The 18,771-nt window shown below is 40.9% G+C and overlaps 1 protein-coding gene and 1 pseudogene across 1 annotated transcript; both read left to right on the top strand.

The window, feature by feature from the left end:
- The first annotated feature begins 298 nt into the window (after window positions 1–298).
- LOC149383765 (uncharacterized) lies at window positions 299–5,046 on the top strand (annotated as a pseudogene).
- A 10,672-nt stretch (window positions 5,047–15,718) lies between these two features.
- On the top strand, window positions 15,719–18,771 carry LOC149383764 (ARM repeat superfamily protein). The gene is made up of 5 exons (XM_089628714.1): window positions 15,719–16,742; window positions 16,893–17,001; window positions 17,097–17,557; window positions 18,008–18,388; window positions 18,497–18,771. The coding sequence occupies exons 1-4, from the start codon at window positions 15,927–15,929 to the stop codon at window positions 18,371–18,373; spliced, it is 1,752 nt and encodes a 583-aa protein (XP_089484840.1). The 5' UTR covers window positions 15,719–15,926; the 3' UTR covers window positions 18,374–18,388; window positions 18,497–18,771.

The raw sequence follows: 18,771 nt of genomic DNA, 5'->3' as shown, positions 1-18,771 counted from the left end.
GGGAACACGCATAGAAGGGGCATTTTTGTACTTTTCTCTTAATTTCTCTCTTGTAACTCTCCCTATAAATAGGGAGGCCATTCTCATTCGAGAGATCATCAAAAAGCATCCAAACATTCTTTGTATTCACGATATAATACAAATTTCTCTTACAAACACTTTCATTCTCGCTCCCCGACCGACCCTCCCTTTCTTCGCCCAATTTTCAGGCTGACTTAGCCGTCTGGCGAGCTAAGGCCACACGGTTTTTAGTTCAACAACTAAGCCCGTGACAAGTGGTATCAGAGCCAAGTTCACTATGGCGAAGACAACGGAACCATCCAACATCACCGAAGGAGAGGGTGGCCAACAACGAGGACGAGAAGAAAAACGTACGGAGAAAGCCACCCGCGCGAAGTCGATGGAAGCAATAGCCAGCGTGGGAGAGAGACTCGGAAGGATGGAGAGCATCGTCAACGACTCGGAGGACCGCATTGAGGAAAGGCTCGAGGCTCTTAAAGACATGGAAGGTCGTATGGAGAAGCGGCTCGAGGAACTCAAGGGCGTAGAGGAGCCAAGCGACGAACGAATCGGCAACCTGGAGGAAGAGGTGTCAGAATTATCGGCCACCATCAAGGAGAGACTCACAGCGCTGGAGAAGGAAGTATACTCGGGCCATCCAGGGGAATGGAAGTCCGAGATAGAGAAGATGAAAGGAGCTCACCAACGCGAAATGGCGGGAGTCATCGAGCAAGTTGAGGAGCTGAAGGCGACACTAGCTTCGGTCCAAGAGCATGGGGTGCTCGGCGTTATTGAAGAAATGAAGGTCGATTTAGCCTTATTCAAAAGGGCTTTCTCGGCGGGACATGGACAAAACACATCCACAGAAGTACGCATGGCGGACGTACCAAGACCCCGAAGTTTTGCCGGAGCGCGCAACGCGCGAGAAGTCGACAACTTCCTATGGGGGTTGAAGCAATACTTCGGAGCCATGGGTATCACGAATGAAACGCTTCAAGTGCAGACAGCGTCACTCTACCTGGAGGAAGTGGCCATGCTTTGGTGGAGGCGACGACAAGAAGACGTGGAGAGAGGCACATGCACCATTGCCACCTTCGAAGACTTCAAGAATGAACTGAAGAGGCAATTCTACCCAGAAAATGCCACCGACGAAGCTCGAAGTAGACTCCGAAAGTTGAAGCAAACAGGTACCGTCCGCGACTACATCAAAGAGTTCACCAACCTAGTGCTCGAAATCCCAAGGATGGGCGACGAAGATGCACTATTCTTCTTCATGGACGGCCTACAAGCATGGGCCAAAGTGGAGCTGAGAAGGAGAGGAGTTCAAGACTTGGCATCCGCCATTGCCACGGCAGAAGGATTGGTGGACTTCTCCACACCAAGGGACGAAATCCGAGGCCTACTTCAAGTCGTGGCGACTTCTCCCAAGAGTTGTTCGGACCAGCCGAAGGGAGCAACACGGCGAGCTCTTCCCGACCACGATTCACTCCAAACCAATCCGCCCCTGCGCAGCCAAAGCCAAAGCGATGCTTCTTATGTGACGGTCCTCACTTCATGAAGGATTGTCCGACGAGAAACGCCCTGACCGCGCTCACCGCCACCCTGGACAAGCCAGAACCCAACAACGGGGATGCAATGGGGTCCATGCGACTGCTCAACGTCATCCAAGCCGCCCCAAAGATCAAGTCCCCCGGACTACTTTACGTAGATGCCATGGTGAACGGACACCCAGTCAAAGCCATGATCGATACCGGTGCGTCAAACAACTTTGTGTCGATTGAGGAAGCACAACGACTCGGACTGAAGACCATAAGAGGAGGGGGGACCATCAAAGCTGTCAACTCAGAAGCCAAACCTATCCACAGGGTCGCTCGAGGAGTGAAGACCATACTTGGCACATGGGAATGGGCGATAGACTACTCGGTGGCACCCATGGACGACTTTCGTATCGTACTCGGGCTGGACTTCATGGACACAGTAAAAGCTATACCTATCCCCTTTGCTAACTCAGTATGCATAGCAGACGAGAGTAGCGCCTGCATGATACCCACATCCAGGGAAGCCCAACACGAGGCCCTAGCTCTATCGGCCATGCAATTCAAGAAAGGAACCCGACGAGATGAAGAGAGCTACTTGGCCATCCTCAAGGACTACGATGAAGAGGTAATCCAAGAAGACGAAGCACCCGTGGAGATCAAGAACGTACTGGAGGAGTTCCAAGACGTCATGCCTCCCGAACTACCGAAAAGGCTACCCCCACGAAGAGAGGTGGACCACCAAATCGAGCTAGAGCCAGGAATGAAGCCGCCTGCCCTCAGTCCGTACAGAATGGCTCCACCCGAACTGGCCGAGATGAGGAGGTAACTAGGAGAGTTACTTGATGCCGGGTTCATCCGACCCTCGAAAGCACCATACGGCGCACCGGTCTTGTTCCAGAAGAAGAAGGACGGATCCCTCAGAATGTGCATCGACTATCGGGCGCTCAACAAAGTCAGTATCAAGAATAGGTACCCCGTACCCTTGATAGCCGACTTATTTGATCATCTCGGACACGCCAAGTACTTCACAAAGCTGGATCTCCGTTCGGGGTACTACCAAGTCCGCATAGCTGAGGGAGATGAGGCAAAAATGACATGCGTCACAAGGTACGGTGCGTACGAATTTCTTGTTATGCCGTTCGGGTTGACTAATGCCCCGGCTACATTTTGTACCCTCATGAACAAGATATTCTACCCCTACCTCGATCGCTTCGTAGTCATCTACATGGACGACATTGTTATTTACAGTAACACTCTCGAAGAGCACAAGGGGCACTTGAGGGAAGTATTCCAGCTACTGAGGAACAACCAGCTCTACGTGAAGAAGGAAAAGTGCTCGTTCGCGAAGACGGAAGTGCTGTTCTTGGGGCACAAGATCAAAGACGGAGCGCTCATGATGGAACAAGTCAAGGTAGAAGCCATCCGTGAGTGGGAGCCACCCACCAAAATCCCGGAGATACGATCCTTCCTTGGCCTCGTCAACTATTACCGGCGGTTCATCAAGGGATACTCGGCAATTGCAGCCCCGCTCACCGACCTACTAAAAAAGGACAAGTCATGGGAGTGGACAGAGAGGTGCCAAGAAGCCTTCGACGGATTGAAGAATGCAGTATGCGAAGAGCCAGTACTCGCGCTACCGGACCACTCAAAGCCATTCGAAGTCCACACCGATGCTTTGGACTTTGCCATCGGAGGAGTGTTGATGCAAGATGGACACCCGGTCGCCTACGAGAGCCGAAAACTCAACGACACGGAGAAACGATACACCGTCCAAGAGAAGGAGATGACGGCCATAGTACACTGCATGCGAACATGGAGACACTACCTTCTAGGCGCCCCCTTCGTTGTGTTGACCGACAACATCGCCACCAGCTATTTCCAAACCCAAAAGAAGTTAAGTCCCAAACAAGCTCGCTGGCAAGACTTCTTGGCGGAATTCGACTACCATTTGGAGTACAAGCCCGGCAGAGTCAACGTGGTCGCCGACGCCTTGAGTCGGAAAACAAATCTCGCCTCCATTAGCCGAGCAACCAGCCCAATAATGGAGCGGATCAAGATGGGACTCGAGGAGGAACCATTGGCCAAGACCCTCGTCAACATGGTACACGAAGGCAAAACCAGGCGTTTCTGGCTCGAAGATGGCGCACTCTACTCCAAAGGGAACCGAGTCTACGTACCGAGGTGGGGCAACTTACGGAGGGAGCTTATCAAAGAATGCCACGACTCGATGTGGGCTGGGCACCCGGGAACCAGGAGAACACTAGCATTGTTGAAGGGGACGTATTATTGGCCACAAATGCGCGACGACGTAGAAGCCTTCGTGAAGACTTGCTTGGTGTGCCAGCAGGACAAGATCGAGCAAAAATCTACAGGAGGATTGCTGGAGCCATTACCTATTCGAAGGAGACCTTTGGAAAGCATTTCCATGGACTACATCACATCACTACCCAAGTCGGAGGGATTCGGGAGCATCATCGTAGTAGTCGACCGGTTCAGCAAATACGCCACCTTCATACCAGCACCAGCGGACTGCACGGCGGAAGACACTGCCCGACTGCTCCTCAGCAACGTGGTGAAGTTATGGGGAGTGCCCGAAACAATAGTGAGCGACCGAGACCCACGATTCACTGGGCGTTTCTGGACAGAATTATTCAAGCTACTCGGGTCCGACCTCAACATGTCCACAAGTTTCCACCCACAAACAGACGGGCAAACGGAGAGAACAAACGGACTCCTGGAGCTCTACTTACGGCACTACGTGAACGCAAACCAACAAGACTGGGCGAAACTCTTGGATGTGGCGCAGTTTTCCTACAACCTGCAACGAAGCGAAGCCACAAACAAGAGTCCATTTGAGCTCATTACGGGGCAACAACCAACAACGCCACTTTCCTTGGTGACAAGATACGAAGGGAAGAGCCCGGCCGCATTCAAGTTCGCTAAAGCTTGGCATGAACAGGCCGAAGTGGCACGAGCTTATCTTCACAAAGCCAGCAAGCGAATGAAGAAGTGGGCAGACACCAAGCGGAGGCAAGTCCAATTCTCGGTGGGCGACCGAGTCATGGTGAAGCTTCTACCACAACAATTCAAGGTGTTTCGGAAAGTACACAAGGGACTAATCCGGAAGTACGAAGGACCATTCGAGGTGACAAACCAAGTCGGGGCAACAGCATACAAGCTTCAACTTCCTCCGAAGGTAAAAATCCACCCAGTCTTCCATGTGAGCCAGCTTAAACCATACCACGAGGATCCAGAAGAGCCATCGAGAGGAGAATCCGCAAGGGCGCCCACAGCCGTGACTACCTCATTCGACAAAGCCGCAGAAGAGATACTGGCAGAACGGATCATCAGGAGACGAGGGGTCCAACCATACAAGGAATACTTCGTCAGGTGGAAAGGTCTACCAGAGACAGAAGCCAGCTGGGAACACGAGGATGCACTTTGGCAGTTCAAGAAGCTTATCCAACAATTTACGAGCAACAACGCGACAGAGGCGCCGCGTTATTAGGTGGGGGAGGATGTCACGGCCCAATAAAGATGGCTGGGCCACGTGAACCATCTGACCCAATGGAGCCCTACTTTCCCATGGAGGTTTTGACCCAAGACACATTTGGGCCCAACAAGCTGCAAGGCCCAAAGGAAATTTCGCCCAACCCACCTTCTAGAAGGTCTCTCAAGTCATGCAGACTCAAGAACCATCTAGAATGTGTCTAGGTTCAATGTATCTCCTAGGGAACACGCATAGAAGGGGCATTTTTGTACTTTTCTCTTAATTTCTCTCTTGTAACTCTCCCTATAAATAGGGAGGCCATTCTCATTCGAGAGATCATCAAAAAGCATCCAAACATTCTTTGTATTCATGATATAATACAAATTTCTCTTACAAACACTTTCATTCTCGCTCCCCGACCGACCCTCCCTTTCTTCGCCCAATTTTCAGGCTGACTTAGCCGTCTGGCGAGCTAAGGCCGCACGGTTTTTAGTTCAACAACTAAGCCCGTGACACTATGCTCACGTTTTATCTTTCGATCTCAACTAATAAAAACAAGGCAAGCAATGCACACAGAAGCATACCACGACTCTATAACAACCTATCTATATCTAGCATAGGAATGTATTATAGTAATTCAAATCAAGACGAAATCAACCTAATCTCTTTCAAGCATAAAATTGAAATACGAATCATGCACAAGGTAGCTACTCTTATACAAGCATTAAATTCGGACTTGAATTAAACAAAGTGGCAAGAACGATAACAATTCTACACTATCATAATATGGAATCCATAACCGTTTCACAATCTCGCTACGCCATAGCCCTTAAGTGGTTTAGTTCATGATGATGCGAGGAAGAAAGATGGAAGAAGAAGATGAACAATTCAAAAACAAATAAACCAACGACATGATTTTCATTAATAAAAACTGGAGTTCAAGAGATTAAAGGAATGGAATTAGAACTGTGAAAACCACGATGAACGAAACCAATGAAGACGGCGCTTTAATCTCTGTCTCTCCAAAAAACTCTGAGTAGCAAAACAACCTAAGCAAACAATAAAATAAACAAAAGATGTCTTTCTAGGTTACAAAGGTAGGATTTATAAGTTTCTAGCCTATTTTCGGAGTCATCTGGGCCACTTAATGAGATCCAATGGCCCAGGTTTAATAAAAAACGCGTGATCAGTTTCCCAAATTGCATCCATCGCGCCGCCACGGTCAAGTGTCGCGGTCTATCGCGGCGCTCTAAGTATTCGTCGCGCCGCGCTCCTGAACAGGAATGACCGCCATCTGTTACGGGTTTTTCTGGCGCCGCGCTGGTATCACATGGCGCCGCTCTGATTGTTGCCGCGCCGCGATTGGTCTATGTCTAGCGTTGACTTCTTCATAAACCTCAATTTTGCTCCGTTTCGACTCCCGACTGCTCCGAAAATGACTTCTTAAGCTTCTCTGCTCCTTTGTACCTGTAAATCATCAAAAACATATTAGAAACTATCAAAGACACTTGAGAACTCGCTTGTTTTAAGCCGAGGGATAGGAGTTTTACGCGTGATTTACGCACCTATCAAATATCGATCCAACAATAAACACAAGACTTAAACCAAGATGACTACAACGAATGCAGCTTTTGCAAGCAAAATGGCCATTGGAAGGCACAGTGTCCCAAGCTGTTGAACAAGACGCAAGCATCTTCACACTGGATATATGGAAATCAAGCTCCGCGAACTCCTCATGTTATGTCTTCGAACATGGAAGCTGTCGTTCCACCTGCAAATTCCGAGAGCTCTCCTGGTACCTCGATTGCTACACTCATAGAGCAGTTTCAGAAGTTCGTTGTCTCGTAGCCACATGCCATGTCAGCCCCCTCCCACATAGGCTTGCCCTCTAGTACCATAATCAGGTATATCTTCCTTTAAATGGGTTCTTAACTACGGAGCCTCACATCATATGTCACCTGATTCTAAATCGTTTTAGTCCATTAAACCTGCTCATTCTATGTCTGTCATGACTGCTGATGGCACTAATAAGGCATTACTAGGGATTGAATCTATATGCACCCCTAAAATGTCCTTCTCCGATGTTTACCATATTCCAAATCTCACATTGAATCTTGCCTCATTTGGTCAATTATGTGATTATGGTTTCTTAGTTTCATTTTCTCCTTCTAGTTTTTATGTGCAGGTTCCTCATTTCGAGAAGCTGATTGGGACAGGCCGTAGGCATGGGGACTTAACATGTTAGATGAGCTGAGAGTTCCTGACGTTGCAGCTTCTAGTGTCGATTTGTCTTCTTTTTGTCTAAGTCCTTCATCTTCTAGTTTTTATTTATGAAACTCTCATCTTGGACATTTTTTTGGTTCTCGTTTAAAGTACTAGCATCCACATGCGCATTAGGAAATTTGACTCATTATATTTCGGATTGTTGTGGTTGCAAATTAGCAATATTCTCTGCTTTGCATTTTCCTTAAAGTGTCTCTATTTCTCTTATACCTTTTGATTTCGTACATTTTGATATATGAGGACCTTCACCCATTCTTCAAAGGGTGAGTCTCAGTACTATGTCTCTTTTATTGATGATTCTACTCGTTTTTTATTGGATTTCTCTTATGAATTATCGTTATGATTTATTGACATTTATCATACATTTAATGCTTTTTTTAAAATTCAACATAGTGTTGTCATTTAATGTTTCATTGTGACTTGGGGGTGTATATACATCTACTCGCTTTTCTGATTTGCTTGCTTTCGATGGTACTTTCCATCAAACTTCTTGTACAAACACACCACAACAAAATGGTGTACCTGAGAGAAAACATAGAAATGTCATTGAAACAACTCGTTCTCTCCTATTGTCTACTCATGTTCCTAGTGAGTTTTAGGGGGGAAGCGATTGGGACCGCCATTCACTCCACAAACATAATTCCATCTTCCATCACTTCATGTTTGTCTCTTTTCGAAAAATTTCATGATCATGCCCCTGATTATACTTTCTTTAGAGTCTTTGGTTCCGCTTATTTTGTTCTCCGACCTCATGTTGAACGTAATAAACTCACATCTCGTTTTGCTCTTTGTGTCTTTCTTGGTTATGGTCAAGGTCAAAAGGGATATTGGTGTTACGATCTTGTTACTCAAAACCTCTATGTCTCTCGTCACGCTGTGTTTCTTGAACTTATCCCCTTTTACTCTATTCTCTCAAATACTCCCAATTTGCATAAGTCTGATCTCACTCGTATTGATCATTTTGAGTCTTGTACGGTTGATACTTCTAACCATGCAGATGATCAACATCAGCTTATCAATACTCCCTCTACTTCTACTGTCTCCCAAGATGAAGCTTCAAAGAGTATGGATTCAGCACCTCCTCATCCTCTTTCTCATTCTCAACCTCGTTACCCTCAACGAACCCGTTAGTCCACTCAGTTACCTGATTATGTTTACTCCACCTTCTCCACCTCTTTTTTTTTTTTTTTTTTTTTTTTTTTTTTTTTTTTTTTTTTTACTTCTATACACAACCTATCTAAGCCCTCTTCCTATGAAAAGGCTATTCTTGATCCCCTTTGGCAGCAGTTGCTGAAGTACTCTTTGCGTTGTATAATACAGGTACTTGGAAAATTGTTACTCTTCCCGAGGGAAAACGTGCTATTGGTCCTTGTTGGATCTACAAGATCGAAACTAAGTACGATGAGACCGTGAGCGATACAAAGCTCATTTGGTTTCTAAAGAGTTTGCTCAGTAATATGACAAGGATTATGAGGAAACATTTGCTCCCATTTCCAAGAATGTCACTATTCGTATTCTTATTGTAGTGGCATCGATTCATCAATGAGACATTTCTCAAATGGATGTTAAGAATGCCTCTATGAATGGGGATCTTCACGAGGAAGTTTACATGGCTCCTCATCCAGGTGTTCCTAACCGTTCTAGTGAAGTTTGTAGATTGAAGAAAGCTTTTTATGGGCTTAAACAAGCTCCCTGAACCTGGTTTGAAAAGTTCTCTACTATTTATCATCTATGAGTTTCATCCTAGTCCACATGATTCGGCCCTATTTGTCAGGTGCACACCTTCCGTTCGCACGTCGATCTTGTTGTATATTGATGATATGATTATCACATGGGATGATGCTGATGGAGTTACAGAGTTAATGAGGCATTTAGCTCGCAGGTTTGAGATGAAAGATTTGAGATCTCTACGGTACTTTTTGGGAATAGAAGTAGCATATTCTCCTGGTGGCTATCTTTTTTTTTCAATAACATTGTTGTTATTCTCGATCAGGCTCGCCTCTCTGACTTTCGCATTGTTGATACCCGTCTTGAGCTTAATACTCGGTATTCTTCCTCGAATGGTGTTTCTCTTTTAGATCCCACTTTGTATCACACGTTGGTTGGTTGCTTAGTTTATCTCACTATCACCAGGCTAGACATTGCTTATGTCGTCCATGTTGTTAGTCAATTTATTGATTCTCCGACTACAGTTTAGTGCGCATATGTGCTTCATATTCTTTGATATCTACGGGGACTCAGTTTCAGAGTTTGCTCTTTTCATCTACCTCTTCTCTTAAGTTACATGCTTATTCAGATGTCGATTAGGCGACCCTCTACAGAAGTCGATTATCGCGCCATGGCCTCTACTACTGCTGAGATTGTATGATTAAGATGGTTACTCGTTGACATTGGTATCTCTCTTTCAAATCCCACTCTCATGCATTGTGACAATGTTAGTGCTATTCAGATTACTCGTAACTCTGTACATGAACGCATGAAGCATATTGAGATCGATTGTCATCTCACTCATCACCACTATCAGGTTTGGACCATCACATTGTCGTTCATCACTTCCGTCATGCAGATCGTCGATTTGTTTACTAAGTAGGCTCATTCTACTCCACGTTTTTTATATTCTTAGTTAGCAAACTCTCGATGCTTCACACTAATGCATCGTGAGTTTGAGGGGCATTAGAATATATATATATATATATATATATATATATATATATGTGTGTGTGTGTGTGTATATTTGACTATTTATTGTTTTTTTTGTATCCTTTTATGAATACTTTTGCAATATGAAACTCTAATCTCTTTTTGGCCCTCCCTCTCACCCAAATTCCTCTTCTTCTTCTCTTTGCAATTTTCACATTACAAACTATATCGAATTTAATTGATGTTTAATTATAAATTTTTACAATCATTCTCTATATTTATAAAACAAATGTCAATTTCACACATCGAGTTATACCAAAATAAGTCATTTTTCTTAAACTTGGGAAATTAATAATTTAGGAAGACTCACATTGAAAATTAGACTATAGCAATTTTCTAAAACGACCCATTATTCATTGCCATTTACTAGAGCTTTTATTATATTATTAGAAATACTAGAGCTGTATGTATCTACACAATTGTTATATCTGGAGTTTGGACATGGAAATGCCAAGTGCAATGAGTTTCTCCAAAAGAACTTAAAAATTTCATATCACTTTGACTTCTAATAAAAAATATTCTTCAACATTCATAATGAGCAATATTCAACACTAAATGAGCACCGACCCAAAGAATGTCTCTGCAAATGGGGTGTATGACATGTATATAAATAATATATATCCTCTATCCTCTGGCACATAAATAATAGTCCATACAATCATTTAATTTATTTGTACACAAAGACTAAACCAAATTCCTAGTCTCCAACTCTCGCGGTATGTGCTATGTATGTGTCTCATATACAGATTGAAAAAACACCCCACATGGCTTGATGGGCTTGAGACTTGAGAAGTGTCCAAAAAATTTGGATTTTTATTTGTTTTTTTGTGTTATATGGGAGAGACGATAAGGTTATAATTTATGAAGTATCTACTTTATTTATGCACCATGTGAGATTGTTTATTTATTTATTTTATTAGTAGATATCTTTGGACTGGTTATGTCTTGGTAACATGGCATCAGATTTTATTAATATAGAGAAAACAATAAATATGTGAGTTGAATGAACTTGCTACGTAACTTGAAATGGAAATTTGAACTTGTGGAGTCACACATGGCTTTGTTGACAAGTAAATCGTTTGCAAAAATGTCGTTATTTGACATGAACAAGCCATCTAAAATGGTTCGAACGCAACGAAGAAGGTTGATAAAATAAGGAAAATATAAGTAATATTTTTTGTGTTTAATTGAAATGTGCGATTTATCTTTTCAATTTTTAAAAATATCAAATATTTTTCTTCAGTTTAATATAAATAACACATTTCTCATCTAAATATATGTTATATCATAAATACCACATTTTTCGTTTATATAAAAAAATTATCCCCAAAATGCCATTAGTTAAAAAATATTTATTTATTATTTTATTAAAAAAAAACTATCATCATAAAAAAATTCTTACATTTTTATAAAGAAATATTTTGATTTAAATTATATATATAAAGTAGAAAATAAAGAGTTATTTCATTGAGGATATTTTGGAGAGTTCTAAATTTTTTTTGTAAAAAATAAATGAAAATGGTGGTATTTACGGTGTAACATATTTTTAGGGGAGGTATGTATCATTTATATTAAACTGAAGAGATATGTCTAATATTTCTGAGTACTGAGTAGATAAATCGAGCATTTCGATTAAACACAGAAGATACTGTTGATATTTTCCATAAAATAATTCAACAACACTTAGTTTAAACATTATTATTACGTGCACCTTAGTTTGTAGTTCAAATTTATTATTATTATTATAATCTTGGAACTCGCTATTATTATTATTACTATTTCTATTAAAAATATTTTGCTATTAAAATATATAGACTTCTTATAAAAAAAATAAAAGGAAAAGTATATCACAAACATATACAACCAATAAAAACTTGTATATATTGGCGGAGCCAACTATGAACCAGGGGACAAATCCTCCATAAAATTTTGAAAATTGTAATTTTATCTTAAAAATTTATTAATTTTCATAATCTTAACTTAAATTTATATGATTTTTTTTTCCTCTCTTGATTTTTTTTACCCCTTCTAACTACAATTCTTATCTCGTAACTATTTGTAGATCGCATATTTGGGGTCCGCGGTTCGTCCCAACTAAAATATACACACCTAATAAAAAATAAACTATTTATCATTTATGAAATTAAATATAATGAATGAATGTAAAGTTAAACTACTCCAAGTCTCTTAATTTTTCAAGGCTCGCCTATAAAAACTCTTTCAACTTAAAAGATTAGGTAAATTTTTTTCTGATTTGAGTCTTTTCTATCATCTCATTTTTTTTTTATCAATAAACACACTTCTTCTCGCCGAGCATACATCTGATAAAAATTCATCCGGGCTATTTTAATTCACACATATCTATTATTGATGATGTTAATTAAATCGCTAACTATATACCACGTTTCATTTACTGATTTACATACATATAATCCAAATCTTTTTTCTTCTTCTTCTTGTTGAGGAATAAGAAAGCCTCGACTTCACATATTGGATAAGGCAAGAATGAAAAGGGGAATTGTTCATTGAACTTTTTTTTTTCTTTTTTCTTTTTTTTGCTCTGAATTGTTCATTGAACTTGAAATTAAATTGACTTGGTACCCTTAGAACCAAGGCAGAATTTAAGTCATTGATTGAAAACTTAAATGAATCTCTAAAAAAAGGTGTGGTGTTAGATTCTGTCTGAAGCTCCTTTGCACATTATGATTGATTTAGAACCGCCAATTCTTCTTCTTAAAAAAAAAAAAAAAAAAAAAAAAAAAGTAATTGATTTTTTCTTTTTTCCACATTGCTAAGTAATTAGTTTCAAGTGCACCTTTGTTCCATTGGCAACCGACACACGTGACCCATTAACCAAACATCTCTTTTAAAGAAAAAACGTTGCAAAGAACTCGTTTTTTTTTTTTTTTTAAATGAAGTTAGTGAATTGTTTTCATGGCACCAATCTATATATTTTTTTTTCTAATGGATTAAAAGATGGCGGATTAGTTGGTAAAGAGCTTGTAAGTTCCACAAATTTTATTTATAATTTTATTTTTTTTATTTTTCGGGTAAGGGTGGTGACCCAACACAACACAACAATCTCATCAAGTGACTTTTTCATTTTCATTTCAAGACAATATAACACACATTTTGGATCTTGACATATAGTATAAAATTCACAAACACCTTTAATTTGCCTTACGATAATATTGTCAATAAACATATATTTTAAAAACACATGACACTAATTCACTCAATCTAAATCAATTGAAACTAATTCAATTAAAAAATGACTAAGTTCTATATTGTAAAAGAGACTAGTCATTCACACGTTTTAAGTAGGTTTGATTTTTTACATTTTATTATTTTTATCATTCTATCATTATTTGTTTTAATAAATAAAAGAAATAAAACTAACTAAGCAGTTTTTATCATTCTATCATTAGTTGTCAAAATTAGTTTTGAAATTTGAGCCATTTTTATTTGGTATTGATTTAGGGACTTTTTTTTTTCCTTTTATATAAAGGGTTTAATTTCGAAAATTTTAATTTTGATTGACTACAATAGTTTATTTTTTCTAATTATAACAATAATGGTTGAAGACTAATGTAGTAAAATGAAAGAAAAAAAAATTGAAAAAAAAAGAAAAGAAAATGAGAATGACTATTTATATATATATATATATATATATATATATATATATATATATATATATATATATATATATATATATATATTTTAAAATCTAGTCTATATTGTGGTGAACAAAACTTAAAGATGGTTTTTATTTTGCTTGATTGTCCTAATTCTCCGGACTCGGCAATACTCACTCTCATCTGATGCATGACACAATGTATAGAATTTGACACATGTGAATTGTTTATAAGTTGAAGATATAATCAAATTCATTTGAAATTTATAAGCGATAAATCAATTTATGATCTTGTTACCTTCGTCCAATTATCGAGATCATATATTTTTAGTATTCAATAAATCGTACAGAGTATTGAACCCTCCAAATTATTCCGAAAGAATCATATTACTATCATACGATAAATGGCCAGTAATTGCCAACGATTTATTGCTTTCCTAAACTATTGATAATGGTCGCATAAGGGTATTGTACTCTTCGACCCCCTTCGATAGGTTTATTAAAGCCCTAATCATCCTTTCTCGTTGTAGTGATGATAGTGTGTGTAGTGCTATATATAAATAAATCATTATCTAAGTCGGTAATTACAAAAAAAAATTACTGTTTTTCGTCCTAACTTTCAAGGTGAGTGAAGTGACCTCTACAGGAATACGATGATTCAAACTCCACAAAATTGTTCTATAGATGTTACTTCTAATAATTTGTGCTTAAATCTTATGATTTTGTCCTATAAATAAAGTAAACAATGAAATTTTTTATTAACAAAAAAAGAGAAAAAAAAACCCTTGGAAGGTAAGTTCAATCAAACGGATCGGTCATCTATAGCGTAGCATGAGGAAGTAAGCGCAGTAAGATCCACGAGCTACATAATAGCGATGACATGAATCAAGTACTATGTATTTTGTAGTGTTATATATCGTATGATTGAAAGAATTCATTCTATATTTACGCAAGGAAGTGAAGTGATCTTTGGATATTTATTCAATATTTTCTTAGATGTTAGCGTTTAATATACCAAATTATTATAGATTTTAATTTCAATAATTGCTTACTTTATATAAAACTAATGTCAAACGAGTAGGTAGTTTGGCTAAATTATGCCAACTAATCCAACAAATAACTAAAAAAGATAAGTTTAGCAACTAACCCATAAACGGAATCATATAATCAGTTTCGTTAATTTATGTTTATGCGTTTGACAAATAGTCAATTCAATTGCATAAAAAAATAATAAAAAAAGAACAAAAATAACAGTTTGACTAGATAAAAATTAATTTTTTTTCCCTAGTTTCATGTATTTTTTTTTTTAAATATTTTAACGCACATCATCACTCGTCACGTGCCACTCAGTTACTGTGCATAATATTTTGTCTCCCACGTCAGGACCATCGTTGAGCTACGGTGGTCCTTCGCAATCACACGCCTGATCATAAACTAGTCGTTTCTTCAATACGACAAACTTCTCGTGAAACACTAGCTCGGAAGCAAGAAAGAATGACACGTGGCAACTCTTTAGTTTTACCGTTTACTAGATCTGGAAAGAAGATGGTACTAATCAATCCGGTGTGGTCAAGGAGGTGATCCTTATCACAAAAACTAACAAATAAACCAATAAGAGCAGACTAGTTTTCGAGGATCACGTAAGCTCGTCCTCATCTGATCACCGACTCCTTATTATTAATTTATTAGTCATATAAACGTAAGTTTTCCCACATCTGATCTATGTAGTAATATGCTTGGTAATATGTCCCCTAAACAAAATAATAATAATGATAACATGTGTGGGAGAAACATCAGATTAATTATGTTACAAACCAACTTTCTTGACCGAGTGAAAGTGACGAGTACTATTTTCTCTTGACAATTGTGTTTAATCGCAAAACTTAAATTATAATTTATTTATTTTTTGTGTCCAAAGTAAAATAAATATTTGGTATTTTCAGCATGGGTCATATTAATTTACTCCACTCTCTTGATCTGATCAGATCAGAGATTCAGAACAAACTATAAAAACGAACTTATTACGGAAATACCGCGTTAATTTAATTAAACAAGACACTGCGATGCCACGTGTACGTTTATCTCTCGCTTTCTTCACTTTTCCTTTTCTCTCACTTTTTCTATCTTTGTTTATAACCAAAGCAAACAACAACGCAAAAGCCGTTCGTATTCAGTGACTGTCCCTCAAAGCCAAGCCTCGTCGGCAATGTCGCCGGAGATCCGCCCGGAATCACCACCACCGTGAAAATTACAGAGCGAACGAACAAAGAATTCAACCAAAATGCCTGTCGTCTCACCGTCTCCGGCTCCGACGACTACTCCGGCGAGTCTGAAGCCCCGCGTCTTCGCATGCCTCGCGAGGCTCGCCGACCGGGATACCTACTCTGCCGCCGCGTCGGAGCTTGAGTCCATCGGCCGAGGCCTCGACGCGGCCTCCATCGCCGCCTTCGTTTCCTGTATTCACTCAACCGACGCTTCGGATCGATCGACGGTGCGGAAGCAATGCGTGAGGCTTTTGGCCGTACTGGCCGAGTCACACGGAGACGATCTCTCTCCTCATCTGAACAAGATTCTCTCCGCCGTGGTCCGCCGTCTCCGGGACAACGACTCCGCCGTCCGATCCGCGTGCGTCGCCTCCGTCGAGTCTCTCCGCCGCCACGTGTCGAAGCCTCCGTTCGCGTCCTTCCTCAAGCCCTTGGCCGACGCGCTCTTCACGGAGCAGGACCAGAACTCTCAGATCGGCGCCGCACTCTGCCTCGCCGCCGCCGTGGAAATCAGCGGAGAATCGGCGGCGGAGAGAATCGCGAAGCTGATGCCGAGGCTCGAGAGGCTTCTGAAGTGCGACGGATTCAAGGCGAAGCCGGCGGTTCTGTGCCTGATCGGAAGCGCGATCGGCGCCGGAGCGGTGACCGGCGGAGGCGAATCGGCGCTCAGGAGTCTCGTGCCGTGCGTTGCACATTTTCTGAGCAGTGAGGAATGGGCGGCGCGGAAGGCCGCGGCGGAGGCTCTAGCCAGGCTCGCCGTGGTGGAGAGGAACGGTTTGTCGGAGTTCAAGGCCGGGAATTTGAAGAACTTCGAGAGTCGGAGATTCGATAAGGTAAAGAAAAGAAAGAAAATCGCGATCTTGTTTGTTTCTTGTGAGATCTCATGAGAATGACATATCTTGTTTCTATTCCAACTACCGTTAATTTAAAATCAATTTTTTTTCCTTCCAATTTTCTTATTTATTTGTCGCTTATTTATGCAGGTAAAAGCTGTGAGAGAGGTCATGAATCAGCTGTTAGAGGCTTGGAAGCAGATTCCAGATGTCCCCGGCGACAATTCTCAGCCGCAACAATCTGCGGCTTCATCAAAAGGCATTTTCTTTAATATCTAAGATCTTGTGAAAAAAACAGCATTACCAATCTTCCACTGTGGATTAACGCTTTCCTTATTTGTATTATGAGCCCAGAGAAAGCTAGCTATGGAGGGTCGAAAAACCCCGTTGCTTCCGGGTCTGATTCGAGAAGGAAGTCGAGATTTCCGGCCAACTCAACCCCGCCGGAAGCCTCGTACACCGCCACTGCACGGAAGAGGACTCCTCTGAGAGTCGGCGACAAGACAGCGAGCCCGTCGAAGAATAAGCCTGGTAATTCGAAAGCCGAGATCTCCGAGTTCGAAGAAGGAGATGCAAGGAGGGTCGGCGAGCGAGCCAAGCTCTCGAAGCCAGAGACCAAACGCGCGCTTTTCCAGGCCCCGATCGCTCTGTTGTCGCAGAACGAGGAGAGCGGAGAAGATTCTGTAATTGCTGTCAGTAATGCCGCGGTGGATGTCCGAAAGAGCAGTCAGGTCGAGTGGGAGGACTTATCTCTGATCCGAAATCAGCTTGTTCAGATCGAGAAACAGCAAACCAGTCTAATGGATCTTTTGCAGGTTTGGCTCTACTCTGGTATACTCTTACTGCTATACTTTTGTTGGGTCTTTTGGGATTAATTGATTGTCAAACATGAAGGCTCTATGAAGTAGTTGCAAGTTATAACCAACCAACTTTTCAACTGTACACAATAATAACGTTTTGAATGTTAATACAAATCAATGTTTTCTGACTTCTTAATTCCAAATTTATGCAAATTCAGAGCTTGTCATAGAATTTTATTACATGAGAAGAATATTATTAAGTTCCTAAAGTATTATTTTGAAAAATAGGGTTGTTTTGCAATGATTCGAGATGTTGAAAGGGCATTATTTTGCAGAATTAAGAAATCATTTTGCAGAAATATAAAAAGCGATGCTGGTATTATTTTGTACCTTTCCCAAAAACAAAATTGCAAAGAATATTAGCTGCTGCTTTTTTAAAAATTTTATTTTATGATTTCTAAACAGAGATTTATTGGGAGCTCGCAAAACGGAATGCGGTCACTCGAGACTCGCGTCCACGGCCTGGAATTAGCCTTGGACGAGATCTCGTACGACCTGGCTGTGACGAGCGGAAGGGTTTCCAAACCCGAGCCAACTTTTAGAACAACAATGTGTTGTATGCCCGGCGCCGATTTCTTGAGCTCCAAGTTTTGGAGAAGATCGGATAACAGGTTGGCCCCGCCTAGGGCATTTTCTAACCCCGCCTTGGTCATGGCTAATGGAAGCACCGAGAGACTTCCGTTGAGCCGCGGGTTTCACCTTCAGGGCCGCGGGATCATAGTGAACCCGCTTGCAGAGAGACAGACCGGCTCGGCTATACCACGTCAGTAACGCATCGAGCCAGAGGTACATATATATATATATATATATATATATATATATATATATATATTTAGTGTTGTGAGACCCGATTCGCTCAAAGAGCGGTTTCTCATTGTACTTGTTTTGTTCCAGTTTTGCAAAATGGAGCTGAAGCAGCAGTGGTTTCTGTTTCTGATATAGTTACTTGAGACACAAGTCTTATATGTTACCAAGTCTTCGCTACATTTCTTCGCCAAGGGCAAGTTTAGTAGGCTCTTATTTTCAGTCTAGTAAGGTTTGAAACTTCTGAACTACAAAAAGAAGTGTTACTTTTATGCCACTTAATCTTTCTATAGAGGGTGTAATGTATAGAAAAAAAAATTTAGGGATTATTCCTCCCAATTTAATATCAGTTTGTATCTTTTTCA

The sequence above is a fragment of the Urtica dioica genome, chromosome 10, assembly GCF_054948205.1.
Source record: "Urtica dioica subsp. dioica isolate 48M chromosome 10, U.dioica_male_clone48M_v1_H2, whole genome shotgun sequence".
NCBI lineage: Eukaryota > Viridiplantae > Streptophyta > Magnoliopsida > Rosales > Urticaceae > Urtica > Urtica dioica.
Note: the sequence above shows the minus strand (reverse complement) of the source record. Positions and strands in the feature narration are given on the sequence as shown.

Coding starts and splice junctions, on each gene's coding strand:
- LOC149383764 (XM_089628714.1), top strand. CDS start 15,927: ATGCCTGTCGTCTCACCGTCTCCGGCTCCGACGACTACTCCGGCGAGT. Junction 17,002..17,096: donor ATCTGCGGCTTCATCAAAAG/GCATTTTCTTTA, acceptor TTATGAGCCCAG/AGAAAGCTAGCTATGGAGGG. Junction 17,558..18,007: donor GTCTAATGGATCTTTTGCAG/GTTTGGCTCTAC, acceptor ATTTCTAAACAG/AGATTTATTGGGAGCTCGCA.